Raw genomic sequence first — 12,500 nt, forward strand, 5'->3', positions numbered from 1 at the left:
TGCTGCTGCTGCTGCTGCTGTGCCCGCCGCTGCTGCTGCTGCTGCTGCTGCTGCTGCTGCAGGCCAGGGCGGAGCCGGCGAAGTTGAACAGCAACTTGTCCTGCTGCAGCGCGAGACACAACTTGGAATTTAATTTGTCTCCTTCTGCTGCTAACCAGCTGCCCATGTAGCCCTCGAAGGCAGCAGAAATGGCCCCGGAAAAGGAGACAGGCGGCGGCAGCTGCAGGCTCTCGTCTGCTGCTGCTGCTGCTGCTGCTGCTGCTGCTGCGGCCACTGCGTCGCCGCACTCCCCCTCAGAGCCCCCCTCGCCCTCCTGCAGCGCCGCTTCCACACGAGCAGCAAGGCTTGGGCTCCCCTGCTGCTGCTGCTGCTGCTGCTGCTGCTGCTGCTGCTGCTGCTGCTGCTGCTGGTGTTCGTCGATTGCTGCGGCCGCCTGCACGGCAGCAGCTCTCAGCAGCTTCTTCTGCTCCGGCGTCGGCTCCTGCTGCTGCTGCTGCTGCTGCTGCTGCTGCTCTGGAGGCAGCAGCAGCAGCAACTCTCTCCTTTCAGCAGCAAACCGCAGCGCCAGCCGCTCTTCAAATTGCTTCGCTTCTCTCACCAGCAGCAGCAGCTGCTGCGGCCGCAGCGTCGCCTGGTGCCGCTCCAAGTAGTCCTGCAGCAGAAACAAATAAATAAATAATTTAATTAATTTAATTTATTTATTTATTTAATTATTTATTTATTTAATTTAATTAATTATTTAGTTGGGGCTTTAAATGGGAAGAAGCAGCTTTGCGGCGATTCGCCCCACAAGGTATTATGCGGCAGCGACGCAGCAGCAGCAGCAGCAGCAGCAACAGCAGCAGCAGCAGAAGCAGCAGCAACAGAGGAACCAAGAGAAGAACTTCAGGTCCATTATTTTCAGGCAATTTGGTAGCAAATGCCCCACAGAATCTCGAGCAAAAGCAGCAGCAGCAGCAGCAGCAGCAGTTCACAGCCCGCAGCAGCAACCTCTGAAATACGCAGCAGCAGCAGCAGCAGCAGCAGCACCGCCCCCACCACCCAGCCACAAAGCAGCACCCAGCCAGGCAGCAGCAGCAGCAGCAGCAGCAGCTAGTCCGCCAGGCAGCAGCAGCAGCAGCAGCAGCCGCCAACCACGCAGCAGCACCCCACAGCAGCAGCAGCAGCAGCAGCAGCAGCAGCAGCAGCAGCAGCAGCAGCAGCTGACGGTGAGTTGCTGCTTGGTGACTTTGCAGAAGTGCGCAGCAAAAGCTTCGCTGAATCTCCAATGGGGAGGAAAAAGATCTTTAAAACGAAAGTCTTGTTCTCTGAGAGTTCTTCGAAACCAGCCGAAGCGGCGTTCGAAAAAGCTGCTTCCTGCTGCTGCTGCTGCTGCTGCTGCTGCTGCTGCTGCTGCTGCTGCTGGGGAGGCCGGCGGGGCTGCTGCTGCTGCGGCGGCGGCCGCGGCGTCGGCCGTCGCGGCCGCCGCGGGAGCAGCAGCAGCGGCGGCCGCTGCTGCTGCTGCTGCTGCTGCTGCTGCTGCTGGCGCTGCTGCTGCTGCTGCTGCTGCTGCTGGGGCGGAAGCAAAAGTAATCATGTAAGGCGCAAGGAGGCAGCCAGAAACAGCAGCAATTAGCTGCTGCCGAAAACCCTTGCTGCCGAGAGCATCCACGCAAGCCCCTGCGTGCTTCAGCTTCTCCCTCCAGTAGCTGCTGCTGCTGCTGCTGCTGCTGCTGCTGCTGCTGCTGCTGCTGTCCGCGTCGACGGCGCTCTCGTAGTCCTCCAGCAGCTGCTGCTGCAGCCCCTCGCGCAGCTGCTGCTGCTGCTGCAGCAGCGCAGCAACGCGCGGCAGGTGTCTGTACACCTCAAAGGAGCGACACAGCGGAGCCAAGGCCAGCAGCAACTTTGCTGCTGCAGCATAGTCTCTGTAAAGTGCTGCTTCCCGCAGCTGCTCCACTGCAGCAGCAGCAGTCAGCAGCAGCCGCAGCGCAGCAATGCAGCAGCTCAAGTTCCGCTTTGCTGCATCCAGCATCTTTATCCCGCTGCAGAGTGCTGCTGCTTCCTCCGCACTTGCTGCTGCTGCTTGCTGCGCTGCGCGCGACAGCTGCAGCAGCTCCTCCACCTGCGCCGTCGCCGGCCGCTGCTGCTGCTGCTGCTGCTGCTGCTGCTGCTGCTGCTGCAGGCTCGCCAGCTGCCGCACTGCAGCAAGAATCTGACTCTCCACTGTCTTTATTTCTAAAGACACTTCCTGCAGCCTCCCGTCAATCGCAGCAGCGTCGCCCCCCACTTCTGCTGCTTCTTTTGCTGCTGCTGCTGCTGCTGCTGCAGCAGCAGCAGAGGCGCCTTCTCCCATCTCCCCTGTGGTTTCTGCTGCTGCTGCTGCTGCTCCCGATGCTGCTCCTGCTGCTGCTGTCTGCGGAGCAAAGACCTCCGAAGCTGAAGCTGCCACCCGCATTCTCCGCCCGCAGCAGCAGCAGCAGCAGCAGCAGCAGCAAACGCCGCTGCTGCTGCTGCTGCTGGGGCTTGGCTCGACGCAGCTGCAGCCGGACGAGACAAGCTGCAGCACAGGCCTCTCCGGAGCCAGCTGCTCCCGCGCTGCTGCTGCTGCTGCTGCTCCTGCTGCTCCCGCTGCTGCTGCTGCTGCTGCTGCTGCTGCTCTAGGCTGTCGTGCGCGTACAGCTGGCGGCTTGGGGTGTATGTACACCCCAACTGCAGCGCCAATGAGTCCTTTGACCTCCACTCAAAGCTGAGTCATTACTTTTGCAGTTTTGCTGCGAGACGCAGCAGCTGGAGTGGCGGGAGGAGTCTGCTGCTGCTGCTGCTGCTGCTGCTGCTGAGGCTGCTGCTGCTGCTGCTTCAGGTGTCTGTACACCTGAGCGGCAGGAAGCAGCAGTAATAATGCAAGGGCACAACAAATCATAGAAAAGAAAAAAAAGGAAGACACAAAACTCAGAATTGCTGCAGCAACTAGCTGCAGGCAACCAAGCCCTGTAGCTGCTGCTGCTGCAGCAGCAGCCGCTGCTGCAGCAGAGGCGGCAGCGGCTACTGCTGAACAGCAGCAGCAGCAGCAAAAGCAGCGGCAGCAGATTAGTCTTCCTCGGCCATTTCAGAGTCGATTAGAAGACAAGCTGCAGCACCAGTTATTTAGCCTGCTTTAACAGCAGCAGCAGCAGCGCAGCAGCAACGCCAGCAGCAGCGGCAGCAGCAGCACAGCAGCAGCAGCAGCAGCAGCAGCAGCAATCGCAGCAGATTCATCCAGTATTCTCCATAGTGAAATTGATTTTTTGCTTCTAATTGCCTGAAACGGCGGCCCCACAGCTGCTGCAGCAGCTGTTGCAGCGCAGCAGCAACTGCAAGTGGCAGGGCAGCAGCAGCAGCAGCAGGAGCAGCAGCAGCAGCAGCACGAAAAGGCACTCAGGGTCTTTTTGTGGGCCAAAGGCCTGCATGTAGAAGGAAGAAGGAAGCAGCCGCAGCAGCGCAAGCAGCAGCAGCGGCAATAGCAGCAGCAGCAGCGGCAGCAGCGGCAGCAGCAGCAGCAGCAACAGAACTCGCAGCAGCAGCAGCGTCACAATGATGCCATGGTGCAGCTAAAGTGGACCAACACAGAGGATCCACGCTGCTGCTGCTGCTGCAGCAACTGCAGCAGCAGCAGCAAAACCTCGGCTGCAGCGAAGACACTGCTTCGCAGCAGCAGCAGCAGCAGCAGTAGCAGCAGCAGCAGCGGCAGCAGCAGCAGCAACAAGCACAGCAGCAGCAGCAGTCAGATTTTTTAACACTGAAGTATCAGCGGGATGGAAGCTGCTGCAGCCACTGATACTGCTGCAGCAGCAGCAGCAACGGAAGTTGCTGCTGCCACTGCTGCTGAAGCAGCAGCAGAACCAGCAGCAGAAGCGAGCTGTGCTGCAGTACAGGCAGCACAGGCCACATTTGCAGTTAGCGAAGCAGCAGCTTCAGCAGCAGCAGCAGATGAAGCAGCAGCAAATAGAATAGATTTTGTCAGAGCAGCTGATGCAGCAGCAGCAGCAGCAGCAGACGCGCAAAAGCCAATTATGAAGGAGTTATTCGCAGCAGCAGCAGCAGCAGCAGATGCAGCAACAGCAGGTAGAGCAGCAGAGGCGGCAGCAGGAGCAGCAGATGCGGCGGCCGGAGCAGCAGATGCGGCAGCAGCAGCAGCAGATGCAGCAGCAGATGCAGCAGCAGATGCAGCAGCAGATGCAGCAGCAGCAGCAGACGCCTCAACAGAGACTTCAGCAGCAGCAACAGACACGTCTTCCCTGGGAGCAGCAGCAGCCGATGCAGCAGCAGCAGCAGCGGAAGTGGCAACAGCCAAATTAGCGGAAGCAGCAGGCGACCCAGCAGACGCAGCAGCAGACGCAGCAGCAGCAGCAGCAGCAGCAGAAGCAGCAGCAGCAGCAGCAGCAGAAGCAGCATGCGATGCATGCAACTTTTGTGCAGACTTCTGCAGCAACAGCTGCTGCCAACGCTGCCTCCCCCTGCGGCAGCAAACTCGAGAGCGGCTGTGGGGCCCTTGCTGCTGCAGCTGCTGCAGCTGCTGCTTCTGCAACACAGCAGCAGCAGCAGAAGCAGCAGCAGCAGCAGAGGCGGGCTTTGCTGCGGAGCCAAACTCCTCGTCCATTGACAGCTACAATGCTGCAGTGGCTGCTGCTGCTGCTCTTGCTGCTGACCGCCGACGTGATGCAGCAACTACAGCAGCAGCAGCAGCAGGAGGAGCAGCAGGAGCAGCAGCAGCAGCAGCAGCAACACGGCGGTGCATGCAGGCGGCGAGGTGTACGTACACCCCAGCCGAGGACATCCTTATAGAGTCGGCTTCGCGGCGGCCTTCTGCTTGTGTCGTTGCTGCTGCTGTTGCTGCTGCTGCTGCTGCTGCTCCCACTGCTGAAGCAGCAGCAGCTGCTGCACTGCCAGTCGCGCGAGCAGCAGCAGCAGCTGCTGCTGCTATGCAGGAGGGCCGCTGCTGCCTACAGGGGGCGCTGCAGCAGCAGCAGCAGCAGCAGCAGCAGCAAGCTGCTGGCCTCAAAGACTTGTCGCGCCCTTCTGTTGAAGACTTGCTGAAGCTGCAGCAGCCTTCTTTGCTGCAGCGGAGGAGGCAGCAGCTGCAGCAGCGACAGCAGCAGAGGCAGCAGCAGCACTACTGCAGCGGCGCCGCCACTTCACGTAGCAGCAGCAGCAGCAGCAGCAGCAGCAGCAGCAAGCGTCAGGTACAGCCGGGCGACCGTCGAGAGGATGAGGAGTTTCTGCAGCAGCAGCGGCAACAGGAGCCGCCGCCGCCGCAGCAGCAGCAGCAGCAGCAGGAGGCGCAGCAGCAGCAGCAGCAGGAGGCGCAGCAGCAGCAGCAGCAGGAGGCGCAGCAGCAGCAGCCACGGGGCGGCTGCGCGCGCGCCCCCTCTGGCTGCTGCCTTTACCAGTGCAGCGCGAACTGCTACGGCCGTAGTGTACAGCAGCAGCAGCAGCAGCAGCAGCAGCACAGCAGCAGCAGCAGCAGCAGCAGCAGCAGCAGCAGCCTCATGAGCGGCGTCGGGTTCCGGTACGCGTACGACGTCGTAGTGCGTTGGCTGCTGCGGCGCAGCAGCAGCAGCAGCAGCAGAGCGGAGTTCCCGATCCCCTGCACGCCCAGCAGCAGCAGCAGCAGCAGCAGCAGCAGCAGCAGCAGCAGCAGCAGCAGGGGGCCGAGTTTCACGCCGTGCCAGATGTACCGGCACCTGCTGCTGGGCTCGCTGCTGCTGCAGGCGAACAGCAGCACTTACAAAGTGAACAGTTTGCTGCAGAGACACCCGGGGGGCCCCAAGTGTCTCCTCAAAAGAGCAGCAGCAAACTGCAGCAAAGACTTCAGCTTCCACTCCCGCTGCGGCCGCTGCTTGTGGGGTTGCTTCCAGGTAGGTGCTGCTGCTGCTTGCTGCGGCTGGTCGCAGCAGAAGCAGCAGCAGCTCGAGGGCCTCAGGCAGCAGCTGCTCGACAGCTACCAGCAGCAGCAGCAGCAGCAGCAGCAGCAGCAGCACGGGCTGCTGCTGCTGCTGCCGCAGCAGCACCAAATGGTGCGCGCTCTTCGAGATGCGGGCTGCAGCAAGTGCCGCCCTCTCGGGCGCAGCCCAGCAGCAGCAGCAGCAGCAGCAGCAGCAGCAGCAGCAGCGGGACCTGCTGCTGCTGCTGCTGCAGGTGTACAGGAACCACTTGCTGCGGCTGCCGAAGTAAATGCATCTGCTGCTTTTGCTGCCGCAGACACAGCTGCTGCTGCTGCTTCAGAGGCGCCCGCTGCTGCTGCTTCAGCTGCAGCAGCAGCAGCAGCAGCTGCTGCTGCTGCTGCTAGCTAGCTCCTAGTTTTGTGTCCCTTTGTCTTTTTTATAAACCCCACAATAGCTTTTGTTGCACTTAGAGCGGCAGGGCTGCTGGGGTGTACGTACACCTCAGCAGCAAACCGAGTTTTTGAATTTGTTTCTTTTTTCCTCCGCTGCAGAAAATAAGAAACCAATTTGTTTATTTTGATCCTGCCTCTTATTGTTTATTTAATTATTATTTATTTATTTTATTTTTATTTATTTTACTTTTCGTAATTTGAAAAAGGCGAGGACAGAACACTCTGCGGTGTATGTACAGCTGGCAGAGATGCGCACAAAAGCAGGAAAGTGGAAAACTGCAAAAAATTGAAATTGTAAATACTTTTGGAGTTCAAATTGAATTAAAATGCAAAATAAAAGTAAATTAAATTCAAATAATTCAAAAGTGAATTCAATTGCAGGAGAGTTTGTTGCGGGAAGCAGTCAGGTGTCTGTACACCTCGCGAGAAGCGATCAAAGTGGAAAACGAATCCAAAATTTTAATTTAAATTTAATTTGAACGAAATAAACGAAATAAGAAGCAACTTCTACCATCGAAATTGTTTTTATTTTATTTATTTAATTTAAATCAAACAAATAAAATTAAAAACAACTTTCGATGCAAAATCTCAAAAACTTCTTTTGGCGCCTGCGTCCTTTGGGGTGTACGTACACCCCGTGCATGCACAGACATGCAAATGGTGTCCGAAAAAGCGGAAAGTTTGAATTAAATGTTTTCTGATATATTTAATGCATTAAAAAGGTATTTAAAAGATAATTAAAAGGTATTTAAAAGATATAAATGCTTTCTTCAATAATAAAATGCTAAAGATCGAGAATTTGCTGCTGCTGTTTGCTTTTCTTTGCTGCTTTCCACTTGTTGAAATGTCTTCTTGTTTTCTTGATTGGCATTTTTGGCTTTTTGCAAAATAATTAATTTTCTATTTTTGGATTTTTCGAAGTTAATTAATTTCTAATTTTGATTTAAAAGTAATTAATTGATTTCTTATTTCGTCTTTTTGCATTTAATTCCTAGTTGCACTTTTTAATTTTCTTTTTTGAATTTCAAATTAAAAAATTTAATTTACTAAATTAGAACAAACAGCTGCGTGGCTGGGCTGCAAAGGCAGCAGCAGCAGCAGCAGCAGCAGCAGCAGAGCTCAGCAGCAAAAAGAACAAACAGCTGCGTGGCTGGGCTGCAAAGGCAGCAGCAGCAGCAGCAGCAGCAAAAGGAGCAGCAAAAGCAGAAGCAGCGGACAAAGGCAACGCCAGCAACAGCAGCAGCAGCAAAAGCCGGTGCAGCAGACAGAAAGCAGCAGGAGCAGCAGCAGCAAATGAGAGAGAAGCAGAGAATAGCAACAAAAACAGCAGCAGCAGCAGCAGCAGCAGCGAGAGCAGCAGCAGCAGCAGCAAAAGGACGCCTAGTAGCAGCTAATAAAAAAGCTCAAGAGTTCACAACGAAAAAAAACTGCTGCAGCTCGCAGCGTCGTCGTGTGGAAGTCTAGGGTTTAGGGTTTAGGGTTTAGGGTTTAGGGTTTGGGGTTCAAATATCTAGAACAACAAAAGCCTCTAATCTTTTGCTGCCGTCTTTAAGGGCCTCTGCAACAGCAGCAAGGTCTGTGCAGTCGCTCAAGTCCTCTACCACAGTCCACTGCTGCTGCTGCTGCTGCTGCTGCTGCTGCTGCTGCTGCTGCTGCTGCTGCTGCTGCTGCAGCAGCAGCACGCGCAGCTGGTGCATAGTGACTGCCTTGACCTCCGTGCCCTGGGGGTGTCTTTTGGGGTCGAAGACCTCCCCGCAGACTTCGCACTCCACCACCAGCTGCTGCTGCTGCTGCTGCTGCTGCTGCTGCTGCTGCTGCTGCTGCTGCTGCTGCTGGGGGTCGCAGTTTGCTGCTGCTTCTGCGCGAAGTCGCAGGCTTTTGATGCAGCAAACAATGAAGTACTGCTCGCCATACAGCGCATGCACTTCGTCGAGAAAAGAAAACAAAAGTGAAGAGAGGTTTGCTGCTGCTGCGCGTACACTGCAGCAGCAGCTGGGGTGTACGTACACCAGGTCCACCATGTAGTGAAATAATCCAAAAACCAAAAAAGAAAATAAACTTTCCAAAGAAGTCCCAAACGCATGCACTATCACATCCGCAGTGTGGTCCAAGTACTCAAACCCCCCCCTGCTGCTGCTGCTGCTGCTGCTGCTGCTGCTGCTGCTGCTGCTGCTGCTGCTGCTGCTGCTGTTGTTGTTGTTGTTGCTGCTGCTGTGGGGGGAGGGCGGGGGCGGGGCGAGCAGCAGCGCAGGGCTGAAGGCGAACTCCTCGCCCGCAGCGTCGTCGCAGTCCTTTGCTGCTGCTGCTGCTGCTGCTGCTGCTGCTGCTGCTGCTGGCGCTGCTGCTGCTGCTGCTGCTGCTGCTGCTGCTGCTGCTGGCGCTGCTGCTGCTGCTGCTGCTGCTGCTTCGGCTGTGGGCTTTCGCTTTTGTCTGCTGCGCTGCGCCTTCGATATGACTGACACCCCGCCAATCACAACTCTTTCCTCTTCGCTCTCCATTCTAAACCCTAAACCCTAAACCCTAAACCCTAAACCCTAAACCCTAAACCCTGAACCTTGGGTTTTAAACCCTAAACCCTCGAGAAGAAGGAAGACACTTTCAGCAGCAGCTGCTGCTCTTTCGTGGCCAAATTTGCAGTGCCTAGGGACTTGTATTTAGGGTTTAGGGTTTAGGGTTTGGGGTTTAGGCTTTAGGGCTTAGGGTTTAGGCTGTGTATTCCGCTCTGCTGGTTTTAAACACCCGCCTAGGGTTTAGGGTTTAGGGTTTAGGGTTTAGCGTTTAGGGTTTAGGGCCAAGGGTTTCAGGCCACTTAAAGTCCGCCGTTAGGCAAATAGCATTTAGTTTCGACTACTTAGGGTTGAACGCCTACAGTTTAGGGTTTAGGGTTTAGGGTTTAGGGTTTAGGGTTTAGGGTTTAGGGTTTAGTGTCTAGGGTTTGCGGTGTGGCCATAAGGGGCCCCGCCCCAGAGGCTGCCAGCAGCAGGCGCGAGGGTTTAGGGTTTAGGGTTTAGGGTTTAGAGTTTCAATTGTTGTATTCAAGGGAAAGTTTAAAACTGAAAAACTCATTTGTCAACGGAAACGGGATTTAGGGTTTAGGGTTTAGGGTTTAGGGTTTAGGGTTTAGGGTTTAGGGTTTGCCAGCGTCAGCCGTCGTCGACTACGAGGAAGCGAGCCACAGCGTAACCCTAGGGTTAAGGGTTCAGGGTTTAGGGTTTAGGACTAAGGGTTTAGGGTTTAGGGTTTAGGGTTTAGGGTTTAGGGTTTGGGGTTTGTAATATATTTCTCAACTTTCTCGGGGCCTGCAGCCAAGCTAACTGCTGCACTCATCGCTTCTTTACAGCGGCCAAACCCTAAACCCTAGGCCTCAAACCCTAAACCTTAAACCCTAAACCCTAAACCCTAAACCCTAAACCCTAGGTCCTACGCCCTAAACACTAAACCCTAGGCGTCAAACGCTAAACCCTCGCCTTGGCCTTAGACTCGATCTTTGCTCCAAGCCATGGAGACTTCGGGTTTAGGGTTTAGGGTTTAGGGTTTGGGGTTTAGGGTTTAGGGTTTAGGGTTTAGGGTTTGAGGTGAAGGCTGATGGGATGAAGTCAAAAGGACTGTACAGACACTCCGGGACCAAGTTCTCTGTGTAGCAGCAGCTGCTGCTGCACTGCGCAGCAAGAGCAGCAGCAGCTGCTGCTGCAGTGTTCGGCGGAAGCAGCAGCAGCAGCTACTGCCGCAGCGGGTGCAGCAGAAACAGCAGCAGCTACTGCTGCAGCGGGTGGAGCAGAAGCAGCAGCAGCATCTGCTGCTGCAGCACATGCAGCAGCAGGAGCAGCAGCACCTGTTGCTGCTGATAGGCCTCAGCAGCAGCAGCAGTAGCAGCAGCAGTCCCTGCTGCTGCTGCTGTATTTGCTGCAGCACCAAGCACTGCTGCTGCAGCAATGGCAGCCTCAGCAGTAGAAGATGCTGCTGCAGCAGCTACTGTTGCTGCTGCTGCAGCAGCAGCAGCAGCAGATGCTGCTGCCATTAATGCTGCCAGCCTCAGATGCTACAACTGCAAGGAGCTGCAGGAATATGATGTCTCTTCTTTGTTTGTGGTGGTACGTTTTTGCTGCTGCTGCTGCTGCTGCTGCTGCTGCTGTTGCTGCTGTTGCTGCTGCTGTTTTTTCCCTGCTGCTGCTGCTGCTACTGCTGTTGCTGTTTTTCTCCTGCTGTTGTTGTTGCTGCTGCTGCAAGTGCTATTACAGCTGCTACTATGTTTCTGCTGCTGTTGCTGCTGCTGCTGCTACAAATGCTCTGACTGCCGTTACTGGTCTGCTGCTGCTGCTGCTGCTGCTGCTGCTGCTGCAACTGCTCTCACTGCTGTTGCTGCTTCCTGCTTCTGTTGCTACAACCGATCTTGTTGCTGGTACTGTTTTTCTGCTGCTGCTGCAGCTCTTGCTTTGTTGCTGCTGCTGCTGCTGCAGCTGTTGCTGTCGTGTTCTCTTTCCCAGCTTTTATGTGCTGCTGCTGCTGCTGCTGTGTTTGCTGCTGCTGCTGCTGCTTCTGCAGTGCTTTTGCTGCTCCACAGTGAACTGCGTCGTGGGCGGCAAAAAAGGATTTGGTGGAAAAGTGAGAAGCTTGTCTGCTGCTGCTGCTGCTGCTGCTGCTGCTGCTGCCGCTGCTACTTTCGCCGGTGTTGCTGCTGCTGATTGTCTTGTTGCTGCTGCTGCTTTTGCCCGTAGTATTCCTTCGGCTGCGTCTGCTGCTGCTGCTGCTGTTTCATTGCTGCTGGGTCCCTGACAGCAGCAGCGGCAGCAGCAGCAGCAGCAGCAGCAGCGGCAGCAGCAGCAGCAGCAGCAGCAGCAGCAGCGTGTGCTGCGGTGTCTGTACAGGCCCTGTCTGTGCAGTGCAGCAGCTGCTTGAGCAGCAGCTTTGTCCCTTTTGCTGCTGCTCTCTCCCGCTGCTGCTTTTGCTACTCCATTTGTGCAACAAGGTCTAGCAGCCTAAACCCTAAACCCCAAACCCTAAACCCTAAACCCCAAACCCTCAAATCCAAACGCCGGTCATCCACGCGAAAGTCCCACTCAGCAAACCCTAAACCCCAAAAGAGCGAATCCAAAGAGGCTCTTGATGGCACAGCAGCAGACCAGCAGCAGCAGCAGCAGCAGCAGCAGCATGAGCAGCAGCAGCTGCAGCAGCAGCAACAGGCGAACGGCACAGCTGCTGCTGGACCCACAGCAGCAGCAGCAAAGCGTGAGACGGGCGCCGCAGCACCAGCACCAGCAGCAGCAGCAACAGCAGCAGCAGCTGCAGCAGCAACAGCAGCAGCGAAAGCAGCCTCAAAGATAACGCCTGTAGCTCCGCCGCCAAAGCCACGGCTGTCACCTCAAGCAGCAGCAGCAGCAGCAGCAGCAGCAGCAGCAGCAGCAGGTGGCGGTGCATCTGCTGCTGCATCGCCCCGAAGCAGAATGACAAGAGAGCAGCTGCTGCAGCAGCTGCTGCTGCCTCCCTACGATGGCATTAACCTTAAGGAAGTCGCAGTAGCGAAGCATCCTCAGCAGCAGCAGCAGCAACAGCAGCAGCAACAGCAACAGCAGCAGCAGCAGCAACAGCAGCAGCAGCAGCAGCAGCAGCAACAGCAGCAGCAGCAGCAGCAACAGCAGCAGCAAGATGCCGCAGCAAAAAGGCCCCTGCTAACACTAAAAGCTTTGGCCCCTGTTGACGCGCGGCCATCTCCCAGGAGAAAGGAAGCCTCATCTGCTGCTGCTGCTGCTCCTGCTCCTGCTGCTGCTGCTGCTCCTGCTGCTGCTCCTGCTGCTGCTGCTGCTGCTCCTGCTGCTGCTGCTCCACCAAAAGCAGCAGCAGCGGCAGCAGACAATAGAGGGCCCCAGAGTGCTCAAGGGGCACAAGACCGCGCCGCAGTTGCTGCTCTTGTTTCTGCTGCAGCAGCAGCAGCAGCAGCAGAGAATCGCAGCAAATTGCTGCAGGAGCTGTCCTCTGATGAGGATTAGCTATTAAGCGAATTTGCTAGCTAGCTAGCTAGCTAGCTTTCTGGCTAGCTAGCTAGCTAGCTAGCTAGCTAGCTTTCTAGATAGCTAGCTGGATAGCTAGCTGGATAGCTAGCTGGATAGCTAGCTAGCTTTCTGGATAGCTAGGTGGATAGCTAGCCAGCCAG

The 12,500-nt window shown here is 56.1% G+C and overlaps 4 protein-coding genes across 4 annotated transcripts in view; 2 read left to right on the forward strand and 2 right to left on the reverse strand.

Annotated features, from left to right (window-relative positions):
• The window catches only part of ENH_00037120 (hypothetical protein, conserved), a gene marked incomplete at both ends in the record, with an annotated part of 5,289 nt that extends 2,855 nt beyond the window's left edge, over positions 1–2,434 (reverse strand). The window contains 2 exons of the mRNA XM_013580513.1: positions 1–652; positions 1,208–2,434. The exon at positions 1–652 is cut by the window's left edge and continues 74 nt beyond it. Coding sequence (XP_013435967.1) covers positions 1–652; positions 1,208–2,434 — 1,879 coding nt within the window. The remainder of the gene's footprint in view (positions 653–1,207) is intronic.
• Positions 2,435–5,504: 3,070 nt separating this feature from the next.
• Positions 5,505–7,816, forward strand: ENH_00037130 (hypothetical protein, conserved; the record flags this gene model as incomplete). Its single annotated transcript, XM_013580514.1, is given in 3 exon segments — positions 5,505–6,244; positions 7,439–7,646; positions 7,652–7,816. Coding segments are annotated over 3 exon segments (1,113 nt in total).
• A 38-nt stretch (positions 7,817–7,854) lies between these two features.
• On the reverse strand, positions 7,855–8,850 carry ENH_00037140 (hypothetical protein, conserved; the record flags this gene model as incomplete). The annotated part of the gene is made up of 2 exons (XM_013580515.1): positions 7,855–8,227; positions 8,360–8,850. 2 exons carry the CDS (start codon positions 8,848–8,850, stop codon positions 7,855–7,857), a joined length of 864 nt encoding a protein of 287 aa, XP_013435969.1.
• Positions 8,851–10,284: 1,434 nt separating this feature from the next.
• On the forward strand, positions 10,285–12,336 carry ENH_00037150 (hypothetical protein, conserved; the record flags this gene model as incomplete). Its single annotated transcript, XM_013580516.1, has 2 exons — positions 10,285–10,443; positions 11,218–12,336. 2 exons carry the CDS (start codon positions 10,285–10,287, stop codon positions 12,334–12,336), a joined length of 1,278 nt encoding a protein of 425 aa, XP_013435970.1.
• Between the last annotated feature and the right edge of the window lie 164 nt (positions 12,337–12,500).

This window comes from Eimeria necatrix, genomic scaffold (assembly GCF_000499385.1).
Source record: "Eimeria necatrix Houghton genomic scaffold, Enh_scaff271, whole genome shotgun sequence".
NCBI classification, from domain to species: Eukaryota; Apicomplexa; class Conoidasida; order Eucoccidiorida; family Eimeriidae; genus Eimeria; species Eimeria necatrix.